This window comes from Telmatherina bonti (assembly GCF_933228915.1).
Source record: "Telmatherina bonti genome assembly, chromosome: 18".
Taxonomy (NCBI): domain Eukaryota; kingdom Metazoa; phylum Chordata; class Actinopteri; order Atheriniformes; family Telmatherinidae; genus Telmatherina; species Telmatherina bonti.
In genome coordinates this window covers 29,013,621-29,025,836 of record NC_136616.1, presented here as the reverse complement: position 1 = coordinate 29,025,836, position 12,216 = coordinate 29,013,621, and the positions used below count along the sequence as shown (strand labels likewise).

At 39.4% G+C, this 12,216-nt stretch overlaps 1 protein-coding gene across 2 annotated transcripts in view; it reads left to right on the top strand.

The window, feature by feature from the left end:
* dysf (dysferlin, limb girdle muscular dystrophy 2B (autosomal recessive)) overlaps positions 1 to 12,216 on the top strand; it is a 112,829-nt gene that overhangs the window by 81,567 nt on the left and 19,046 nt on the right. For both annotated transcript variants that reach the window (XM_079257547.1, XM_079257546.1), the window contains exons 43-49: positions 2,930 to 3,058; positions 3,568 to 3,723; positions 3,942 to 4,033; positions 5,537 to 5,707; positions 6,065 to 6,207; positions 11,266 to 11,405; positions 11,508 to 11,596. In XM_079257547.1, the coding sequence (XP_079113673.1) occupies positions 2,930 to 3,058; positions 3,568 to 3,723; positions 3,942 to 4,033; positions 5,537 to 5,707; positions 6,065 to 6,207; positions 11,266 to 11,405; positions 11,508 to 11,596 (920 nt within the window). The remainder of the gene's footprint in view (positions 1 to 2,929; positions 3,059 to 3,567; positions 3,724 to 3,941; positions 4,034 to 5,536; positions 5,708 to 6,064; positions 6,208 to 11,265; positions 11,406 to 11,507; positions 11,597 to 12,216) is intronic.

The following is a 12,216-nucleotide window of genomic DNA, read 5'->3' as shown; positions in this document are numbered from 1 at the left end:
TCAATGCTACAGCTTGGAGAATCAATGGGTTATTGGTGGCTGTATATGTTGCAAATTCTCAGATTTTTCTAGATTTGCACCCTAAAAACTGATTACAATTTATAAGATGGAAATGCTTCTTAAAAATATATGAATATATCTTGTAAAAACCAGATAGAATTTAATCAAAATGCATATTCATATATAAAATCATTTGCATCTCCTCTTTCCCCTGGTAATGGGTTTGGTCTTTAAGTAATAAAATAAACCACTGTGTCTTTGGTTTACATCATCCCCATCATCACTCACCCTTTTCCCTCTTCCTCCCCCTCCATCCTCACCCTGCTTATCCAGCTCATTTTACTCCCCTCCACCCAAACCAAAGACAATGAACCCTCACAACAGGCATGTTCCTCCCTCTTTCTTCTCTCCTACCACATTTATTTCCCAACAAACCTCTTGTTCCCCCTTTGCTTAATGACACTGGATTAAAGGCATCTGACTGCTTTCATAAACCTTCTCCTCCCTCTGTTCAGCTCATTTTAATTGCTTTCAAGGGCAGCATCTGTGGTATGTACATCACTTACAAAACCAAAACGGAAGAAGTCACAACCTTTTCCACCAGCTACCCAGTAACACTTTGTCCAGTCCAAAAGTTGTTGCGAGACTGTTTGGTTTCATTTATGGAAGCAAAATTAATCCTTGCATTTTGCATTGGTCTGTTAGTATTTTAGTAGGGAGGTTTGTGTGTGTGTGTGTGTGTGTGTGTGTGTGTGTGTGCTTTTATTAAATTTTGTGACAAGCAAACACAATAAAATTTAACCGCCAAAGTAAGCTAGTGTACAGACGTTTTTTTGTGCATTTTAGGAATAATTTTAAGGCAAACTTAAATGTAATAATGTTTTTTTTTTTTTTTACTCCGTAAGATCGTACTGAGCGTTACCAAACAGCATTATTCAAGCAATAGTTTAACAAAACTCTCATCAGTTTTTTTGAGAAAGAAAAGAAAAATTTTTCAGTTCCTATTAATGTTTTTGTTGGTAATTACTAAAGTTTCTGCATCAAGCAAATGAAAATCTAATCTTTAAAAAGATGAATCCACAGTGAACATGAGCTTGCAACAAAATTGTTGAAAAAAGAAGATGATGATGAGTTTCTTTGGTCTACCTTTCTTAAACCAATTTTATTGCACGTTTAAAACTTTATTTTCAATGTAAATGTAAAAAGTTACAATCCTTATCAAAGTGTAAGCTGAATTTCAGAGTGAATAAAAAGAAAACCGTCTGACCAGATTAACTGAGACTAAAAGAAAAAGAAACTATTAGCCTCATTCAGCTTTTAAAGGTAAAACTGCTTTTAAATTTCTGTTATTCTTTTACATAAAAGATTTATTTCATGCTTTGTTATTATTACTTTGGAAGAAATAAACATAAATTGCAGTAACTAGTTGGCTAGCATTTAACTAGCATCTTCTGGCGTTTTTAATGGTTAGCTTGCTAGCTAAAACAGACATTTCATACTGCTCAGTGGGTGTGAGTTTCTTTTCTTTTTGCTGTCGTGTTGTGCTGAACATATTTACTCTTCCTGAATGAGCCTTTTAAACATGAAGGTAAAAGATGTTTATTACCTCCGCCAAGGAGATGGATGTTTTTACCAGTGTTTATTGTCTGTTTGTGTTCAGGATAACTAAAAAAGTTAAGGACGGATTTTCATGAAATTTTCAGGAGTTGTTTGAAATGTGAAAATGAAGAACTGATTTGATTTAGGTGGTGTTTCGGATCACCGTTTGGATCCAGGAAGTTTTTAAAGACCTTGGCGAATGTTTGCGCTTCCAAGTGCTTTTCTAGTAAACAATCATGTTATTGTACAACAAGCTAACATTTCTTTGTAAACACATTTCACCCTGTCTTATTAAAGTTTATTTTGCCGTAGTATTAATTCTACTCATGCATGTATTGATTTACTTTAGTTTTATTGAACAAAAATATAACTATTGGTTATCCAGCTAACATAATTTGACATAACCTACTTGAAAGTGACATTTGAGACTAGTGTTATTATTTTTTTTATTTTGTTTTATTTTTAAACTCATTTAGCAAGAGAAATCTTTCATTTGTCTTTTGCAGGCAGTGCAGAGCCCATAATATTAACTGTACAGTTATATGTGAAAACCGAAACGGTTTTTAGTTCGAGTTATGAGATGCTTCGATGCTTGTTTAGGATCCTGAAACGGATGCATCAGTCAGACTGGAAATGCAAACAAACACTGACAACAATTCAACTGTACTTACTCATTAACATAACCTCATAACAAGGTCAAGGTGGCTGAGGTATACACAGTGACTCTATCAGCCTGGTATTGAACTATTAGTTTTATTGAGACCCTTTAGCCTCTCAGATGTCTTGTCTTCACGACATGGACTGACATTGTGCGTATGTTTTCTTTTATAGCTCCATATCCAAATTTGTGTACTTAGCTGTGTGCACGGCTGATGTAAAATAAATGTCACTAATGAAAACAAATGAACCATTTTGTACTTTTGACACATAGACGTCCCTGCCCAGATATAACAACAACACAGGCGTTGTCTAATGCCTTTGACTGCACTTTTCAAGTGTGCATGCACATACGTGTGTGCATGCCTTTTGGCTTCACTTTAAATCCAACACTAGTGGAACAACATGGCAAACACTCATCCAGGATGCCACATCAATCAATAAATGGGTTTTATTGGAAACTTCACGAGGACAGTTAGAAATAAAAAAATAATTTAAACAACACACAAAGAAAAGCAGCTAATTTTCAGGTATCACACTGGGAATAATTACACATTTATTAATTACCAAGTACATATTTATGGCAGAAATTTATATCTATTAAATTTGCTGTCATCAGCCAAAAGAAATGGCTACTTCTTAACAGATTCTTCCTCTCACTCCTCTTCCTCAGGTGTACGACGAGACGTTAGAGAAAGTGGAGGGTTTTGAAGGCCTCTCTGATTTCTGCCAAACATTCAAACTGTACAGAGGAAAGACTCAGAATGAAGGAGACGACCCATCGGTGGTGGGAGAGTTCAAGGTAAAGTGGAGCCTGTAGCGTCACAAAATGTCACACCACTGTACAAACCATCAATAAAGTTGCTTTAAATCAGTTTGAATCAGCAGTTGTCACAAAAGACATCTTTTCTATTAAATCACACCCACATATGTACGTCCTGACAGAATAATGTCAAGTAACACGCAGGATAACAGTCCTATAATTGGTTTTATATATTTATATATATATATATATATATATATATATATATATATATATATATATATATAGAGAGAGAGAGAGAGAGAGAGAGAGAGAGAGAGAGAGAGAGAGAGAGTATATATATATATATATATATATATATATATATATATATATAAATATATAGATATGTAGATATGTGTGTGTCTGTGTGTGTGTGTGTGTGTGTGTGTGTGTGAAAAACCATTATTTTAGCAATAAGTGTTGTCAAAAATCCTGTGTAGCACAGCTTAACCCATCCTTCCTTTTACTGTGTCATATATTTGACCTTTATCCTCTGTGTTAATCAGGGTATGTTTAAGATCTACCCTCTGCCTGAGGACCCATCAACCCCTGCTCCAACCAGACAGTTTAAAAAGCTTCCTCCCAATGGGATCCAGGAATGTTTGGTCCGAGTTTATATCATCCAGGCTCAAGGACTGCAGCCCAAAGATGCTAATGGAAAGGTATGCAAGTGTAAAAAAAGAACTAATAAATGGTGGAAATGAATATTAGAGCTCTTATACATCAAACTAATGACAAAAAACCCTTCCATACTTAATCTGCTACAGCCTAAGTGAAAAAGTATTCATCAAACTTGATTCTTATCTAAAAGTTGGTGCACTATGACGAGATTTGGAGAAAAACATTAAGTTTATGTTAAGTTTGTGACTTTTCTTTTCAGTGTGACCCCTATGTGAAGATCACCTTGGGAAAAAAGACCATCAATGACCATGAAAATTACGTCCCCTGCACACTGGATCCTGTCTTTGGAAAGTATGTGTGCTAATGTCTCAATGAACTCTCTGTCTGAAAGAAATACACAATCCAGATCGACCAGATCAGGGTCTGGTGAGGCTTTGTAAAAGAAAAACACTCACAAAGTTTCAGATTATCCTTTTATTTATTCTCTTACCATGTTTTTTGTCTCCTGTGAGAAGATGAAAAGTCATTTGTCATGTTTTTCTGTGCCAGAAAGCAGGATGACTTACATGGGCAGGGACTTGGATACGGTCTCGGTTTAAGTCACATCTGAAATACTGCAGACTGCGTAATGTGATGTTACTGATAGAAGTCTGCAAGGATCAATCTGCAATTTCAGACAACTTGTTTGTATAAAACTTCATATAGTCGACAGAGGAAGTTAGAGATTTAACCTGGCAGCCATTAGACTGAGGCAGCTCTTACGAACAACTCATAATTTGAAACAAATTTCTAGGATTCAAATTGCAACTCTCTGAATGTGCTTTTTTTTTTTATCCACCCGGTTTGCAGATAAAACCCCCTTTTTTCTTTTTCTGACTAAAACTCTATTTTCAAGTTTAAATTGGCCACTTTGTACCTTCTCTTGAACCATTTGTGAAGCTCACATCTTCTCATTTTAAGTGGTAAAAGGTGGGTTGATTTTCTATGTCCAGCCTAAACACGGAACTGCAGTTCAAGTGAAGGAATCTTTTCTGTAAACATATCAAACATTTTAAGTACGAGTACTTCAGCCTGAATATCTTACATCTCCCTCTGCAAGCTGACTTAGTGAAATCTTTGTCTTTAACGTTTCCTCTGTCTTGTTTTTGTCTTTGTGCCAGTAGGGGTCGCTACATACAAACCAATCACAGATCAGAGTAGCAGTAGACGCTCTGCATACAGTAAGACTGAAACGGTGGAAATGACTTTCTAAATGCTCACAGCACACCCAAGTATACCTACAAGTTTTCATTTGGTCTAGTTTACACATATTTTGTACATATGGAGCGATAATGGCCTTACAAATGAGTATTTTCTTTGTATAAAATATCTCAACAAGAGGTAGATTATGTCAAACTTTTGATACAAAATGCTAGTTTTGTATAAAAGAATAATTATTGCATCTGCAAAACATAATCATTTCATTCATTAGCAGGAAAAATGTGGATATAATCGCTGTTTAGGAGCTAAGAATGAGAGGAAAATGTGATAGTTGTGATCATACAGTAGTTGTTAGAGAGCGATGTCTCCTAAAATCTGTCATATTCAGCTTAATTGTTGGTTTTCTTTTTGTTTGCTTGGGAGTTTATAGGAGATTAAACATCTAATTTCATTGCACAAAGAAGTGAATCTCAGAAAAAGTCACATCACGTCTTTTATTGTTAAAACTCTCAGTATTGTGTCATGTTTTGTCACTAAATGTGCTGTTGGAGTTTGTTTTCCATTCCCACATGGGATCTAGGTGTTTTCTTTGCTCTGTAGTCACACGACCCTTCAGACTCTTCCTCAGTCACAGCTGTGATTGTTTGTCTTCAGGATGTTTGAGCTCACCTGTTCCCTCCCTCTGGAGAAAGACCTTCGGGTGATGCTGTATGACCACGACATGCTGACTAAAGACGAGAAAATCGGAGAGACCGTTATTGATCTGGAGAACCGCTTCCTGTCTAAATACGGAGCCATGTGCGGCCTGCCGCAGTCCTACTGTGTGTGAGTACGCTCACCTGCCTGACTTTATATGGGATTTTTTAATATTATTATTATTATTATCAAATCAAATCAAAGCTTGTTCTAGGGCAGAGATCCCCAATCCTGGTCCTCAAGGGCTGGTGTCCTGCAGGTTGTGACCCAGCTGCAACACACCTGATTCAGACTCAGACAAGCTCTGCACATGTCTGCTAAATACGCATTGGTTTGAATCAGGTGTGTTGCAGCTGGGACACTTGGAAAACCTGCAGGACACCGGTCCTCAACGACTAGAATTGGGGATCCCTGTTCTAGAGCATGGCCGTTTCTAGCATCAAACCCAATTTTTACCTCTGCCTCTGTCTTCCCTCTTTGTTTCAGATCAGGGATCAACCAGTGGCGAGACCAGTTGACACCCAGGCAGCTGCTGTGCAGGTTGTGTGAGCGACGAAACCTGCAGAAGCCCGTGTACGAGGACGATGCCGTCCGCTTCAGAGGAAAGCGATACACGGCTGCTGACCTCGGTGAGGGAAACATACTAATAAGTAAATATTTAACTAAATGCAGATCAGAGAGCGTGCAGAGATGATGCCATTCTATCCATCTGTCCTTCCATCCATCCATCCATCCATCCATTCATCCATCCATCCATCCGTCCATCCATCCATTCTATCCATCCATCCATCTGGCCATCCATCCATCTATCCATCCATTCTATCTATCCATCCATCCATCCAGCCATCCATCCATCCATCTGTCCATCCATCTATCCATCCATTCTATCTATCCATCCATCCATCCATCCATTCTATCTATCTATCCATCCATCCATTCTATCTATCCATTCATCCAGCCATCCATCCATCCATCCATCCATCCATCCATCTGTCCATCCATCTATCCATCCATTCTATGTATCCATCCATCCATCCATCCATCTATCCAACCATCCATCCATCCATTCTATCTATCTATCCATCCATCCAGCCATCAATCCATCCATCCATCCATCCATCCATTTTCTGAACCACTTAGTACAATTTATGGTTGCGGGAAGCTGGAATCTGTCCCAGCAATCATTGGGTGAAAAGCTGGCTACCCCCTGGACAGGTTGCCAGTCCATCACAGTCAATTCAATTCAGTTCAGCTTTATTTGTATGGCGCCACTTCACAACAATGTGATCTCAGGACACTTTACAGACACATCAATTCAAGCTAATTCATAATCATCCAGCTAGCTAAGAGAGAAACCAACAGATTGCATCAAATCTTGACTTTGATCCAAACCCTGCATCCTTAGAATGCATGAGGCGACTGTGGAAAGGAAAAAACTCACTTTTAACAGGAAGGCAAAATCTCTGGCAGAACCTGACTCAGAGGTCATGTGACACAGATTGAAAGAAGTACAGGTTTGGTTCTCTTGCAGATCATTGTGTTGTGAAAGAGGAGCAGAGTTCCTCTCTTTGCTCTGGTCTTAATGTTCTGGCTGAGTGGATTGATGCCCATCCTCTCAGCTCCTTCCATTAAAAAAGTTTAATAAAAGCTAAATGTGAACAGATTTATTTACCATCCACATATGAGTGTGCAGTGCTTCTTAACATAATGTAACAGCAGATAAATCCCTCTACACTGGGCTCCCAGCCCACCCATATCTAGCCCATTTTTGTTTTTATTAAAGCTTTTTCTCCTTGTTCTTCACTGGATTTTATTCATCCCCCATTTATTATTGATCATGTCTATCCATCGTTCTACTTTAAAATGATTTTTCCATGATTCCTTCATTTGACCTCATGTCTCGTACATTTGAATGTCTCATAATGTGTCAGAAGTAAGTGAGCTGGGCAGCCTGTTGTTCTAGTTTCTGTATAAAAACACAGTCTCAGCAGGAAAACCACCTGTTAGAGAGGTGGGGTTTTGGGGGGGGGGGGGGGGGGGGTGGGCTGTGAAGAAGGCAGTTCTTGTGAAGTTGACTTAGACGTTATGTAATTTGCTCTGTACGCTAAATAAACGCAGACTGGCCTCGGTTTGCACGCCCTTTGAGCGCGATGAGGTCATTTTGTTGGCATTTACTTGAACCCAGTGTTGATATTGTGAACTGCAGCAGATTTATGAAAAGTCATGGCAATGTTTGGATTGAAAGCCAGCACTTTCAGCTCAACGCTATACGCTGTTTGCTTTGGTCATAATGCTGTTGTCACCTCATGCTAGCATATTTGCAGTCTATTAAATTTCCACAAAGTCATTTCTGCACACTTAATGTGGTCGTTTTTAGCCAAAATGTCAGGTTTAAAGCTCAGCTTTAAATTTACCATCCCTGAATCTGCTGGTTACTACATTTCCACTTCTTATACCCTCGTTCTTATCTCTCCTCCCTTTGATTAGCTCCCATTTCCATTATTATTAGCTTTGCCTTCTTTCCCCCACTTATTTCCTTTTCTCTCTTGTTCTTTCCATATATTTGTCTTCCTTTCGTGTAGAAACAGGAGCAAGAAGAACTTCTGCAAAATGTCTTTATCTTGATATCACATAATTGTCTCCAGATAGTAAAGCTTCTTCTTTTGCTGTGAGATTAATAGGTCTGTGTTTATTTTAGCAGCTCCAAGCTGAAACAAATACAAGCTGATAAATATGTCTTTGTTTCCTATTAAACTGTATCACCTGACTGCTTTGATCGAACTTATTTGAGTTGAGAAAGTTCAGAAAACTGGTCAAATGATCCATAATTTTCTCTTAATTTTGATTTAAAAAAAAAAAAAAAAAAGCTTTTTCCCAAATTAGCAGAATGATTTATCGTTTCTCTAAACAGAGAGAAGTAGACAACCTCATTGTACCTAAATAAACATAAACAAATCATGAGTTTGGTATCAGCAAAAACTGTGAAACAGTTATGTTTACTGCTTTTTCACATCACTATTCCTCTTCGTTTCTGACTGAATACGACTGATTGTTGGTGTTCTTTCAGATGAATCGGTGTCCATCCTTGCTGAATATGTGGCATAAGCTACTCTATCCTGGGAAATTAGTCATTTTGATGTCCAAATACTGTCTAACTTAGCCAGAGAAACACAGCAACTTTAAGTTGATATGGCTTCCTCCTTCTGTGAAACAGTTTCAGGTTACATAGCAGAATAATTTTGTTTCATCATGCACAACTGCTTTCGTGGCTCAGAGATCACAAACACAGTTTTTGCAGTTTTCAACATTTAAATTTTTTATTTCTTCAATATTATGCTCCAAAAATATTGAAAGACACAAATTAGTTGCCGGTTTGTACTTACAGTTTTAGTGATCTTCTTGTTGATCAGAAATTCTTTGACCAAAAATTGACTGTTGCTTGGAAAGATTAGGCTTTTTGTGGAGGTTTCTTTTTTACCCATTGTGGCACCTTAACTCCTTATTGTAGAGTTTTAAATAAGTCATAAACTTTTCTGTAGCCTCTTTAATTTTTTTAAATGATGTTGCTTTTGTCATGTGTGTGTGTGCTTGTGTGTGTGTGTGTGTGTGTACAGTATATTGACCGTATATGAAAGATGGACGGAGCCTCCGGCGTTTAAAAGTAAAGCCTATGCGGAAGTGCATAAAACTGCAGTTCCCCCTTCATCCACTGCAAAACAGAGCAAATCCCCATAGACTCCCATGTTAAAAAGACCAACTTCACAGCAGAAATAAACATGTTTACAGCCTGGTTCAAAAATCTATTTTCAGTTTAATAGGTCAGGTTTACCTTCATGACAACTGTGGGGGAGTGAATTTTTTTCTAACTCGCTCGTTTCAAAGTAATTTAATCTCGAAGTCCGGCATATTTAGGGGCGTGTCCTTTTGATTGACAGGTACGCGATCTCCCGCTTCAAGTAAGAAGAATGTAGAACAACCGCGGTTTTTAGCCGGTTAACAATGTGACTTAGCTTTAGCCTGATTACCTCCGTTAGCTGGTTAGCTCCTGTTATCACCAGGTTAGCTCAGTTATCTCTTAGCTACATAAAGCTCGGAGTTCACTCAATGTCAATCATCCACCATGAAGCTCACAGCCCCCCTCTCAGCTCCACCTCTTTGCCCATATTTGTATTTTCCAGGCGAGACGATGCGCATGACGCTGCCAAGATGGCGATAGTAGGAACCGTTCACCGAGCTTCAATTCAGCTCTTCAGAAACCTATGGGTGACCTTATGGAGGCTACGTCTATCTGTATATACAGTCTATGGCACAGTACCAGTTAAAAGTTTGGACACACTCTCCAATTGAATTTAATAGAAAAGTGTGTCCAAACTTTTGAGTGGTATATATAAAACTGGGTACCTATCTTCGATACTTTCAACCTTCACTTCTCATCTGTCATTGACAAGACCCCCCCCTTCACATTTTGCTGCTGCTTTTTGATTCTTCTTCTCCTTCCTTCTTCCTCTCTGCTCCTTCGCTCCTCCAGTGCCCTCTTGCCCTTTTCCTCACTTCTCCCACTCACTTTCTTTCCCCATCACTTACCTTCTTACCCTCTTAGCAGAGGAGGGAGAGATAGGGAGGAAACCACGGGACCACCTGAGGAGCGAAGCCATCAGATAAATATTCAAGATTCATTTTCACCCCAGCACACACACAAACCAACCGAGCCCACACATATGTTCCACGACTGCTGCGATGCAAGGTCATGGTTGTCGTTTTGGTGATTTATGGTACCGTTGTGTGTGTGTGTGTGTGTGTGTGTGTGTGTGTGTGTGTGTGTGTGTGTGTGTGTGCATGCGTGTGCGTGCCAACATCAACACAGCGGTCGTCCCTCTGTTCAGCGAGGAGTACCGCCACGTTCTCTTTCCATAGTTGCCGCGGTTACCGTGCGTCAGCCCGCTGCCTGTCAAACGTGTTTGCTAACTGGCTGGAAGGCCAAACTCCTCTTCCTCTCCTCTCTTTTTGGTTTTTCTTCTCCGCTTTTGCTCTTTATCTCTTTGTTTTACTGTTTTATTCTTCTTTCTTGTTTGTTGTTTCCTCTTCTTCCATCCATCTATCGTTCATCCTCCTCCTTTATCTCCTTATCTGTTATAACTTTTTTCTCCTTTTTTAATCCTTATTTCATCTTATCTTCCTCTTTCACTCCTTTTTTCAATTTCTCAGTTTAAACTTTTATCTTTTTAAGTTTTCTTCCTTTTGTTTTCTCATGTATATTTTACTTTCTACTCTTCTGTCTTCTTATGAGTCAGCTTCTTTTATATGTTGCTTCTTAGCATCACTTCTTTCTCTCCTTCCCACCTCATCTCCTCCTCCTTTCCTCATTCTATCCTTCCTCTCTCCTCGCAGCCTCACAGTCGTAAACTTTTGACGCAAGCTCGATATTTTCATTTTTCTTGGAAGCAGCGGAGACTTTCCTCTTTCACTTATGATGCGGCGCACACAACAAACGGCTCAGAGTGTATTCATGTGAGTGTGTTTGTGTGTGTATGTGTGTGATTAATGAATGATTCCCACATGAACTGCTCTCCTCCCAGTCCGCCCAGTGCTCTGGATTTCCATTCTTCGCTTGAGAGCTTTAACAACCATTTAAAGAACGCCGTGGCCTCCGTTTAAACTCCAAACTGTGTGTGTTTGTGTGTTTTCAGAGGACAAAAGTGAATCTAAACGCCACCTCGGCCCCCTTAAAGAGAGATTGTCCCTTCATATCTTACGGAAACAGGGTCTGGTAACTGAACATGTTGAGACCAGACCGCTGTACAGCCCACTGCAACCTGACATAGAGCAGGTAATAAACACATAAAACCTTTTATCTTTTGACATCTTCTTGTTGCTTTGTGACTTTTCTTTCATTCCTGTTACCTGATTGGTTGGTTTTTCCTGCTGCCAGGGGCGTCTGATGATGTGGGTGGACCTGTTCCCCAAGTGTCAGGGACCGCCTGGACCCCCGTTCAATGTCACACCACGCAAGGCCAAAAAGTAGGAACACGATTCTCACACAACCTCTGAGTCTTCTGTGGACAGGCGCGGTCTTTTTTCCGCGACAGGCCGTCAATCAGCGACTCGATTAATCAGTAAATCAATGAGTCAGCGTGCTCGTCCAGTCAGCAGTGTGTGAGCAAATCAAACGGTCAGTCGCCCAGACATCCGGGACGCAACTTGATCTGTGGTCAGGAACTCAGTCGATCAGATGTCGTCATTCAGTCCAGATGTTAACAGTTTGTCAGAGATCTGATCACTGAGTGCATCAACATGATCATTAAAGTCTGACAACTGGAAGTAATCCGAACTATTGATAATCAGATCTGACTCATGTCCACGTTCTTCTGAAAGACAACGTTTGACAAACCTCGTCTGCACTTTCCAGTCTGCTTTGGGGTTTATTTCAGAGTGCATATGCTGCAGCGATGAAACTTCCTGTTGTTTTCTAAGCATCCAGTGTTTATAGAACTGGGCAGGACTCGCAGTCTAAGCATTCGCTGTGCTAAAGTGGGCGCTAATAAGCCGGCAAAATGCTCTTAACGTAAATGTTTTGTTACGTTTATGCGCCGACTTACCCCTGGTGTCATGGTTAAGACTTTTTTAAGTTCCTTAGTTTC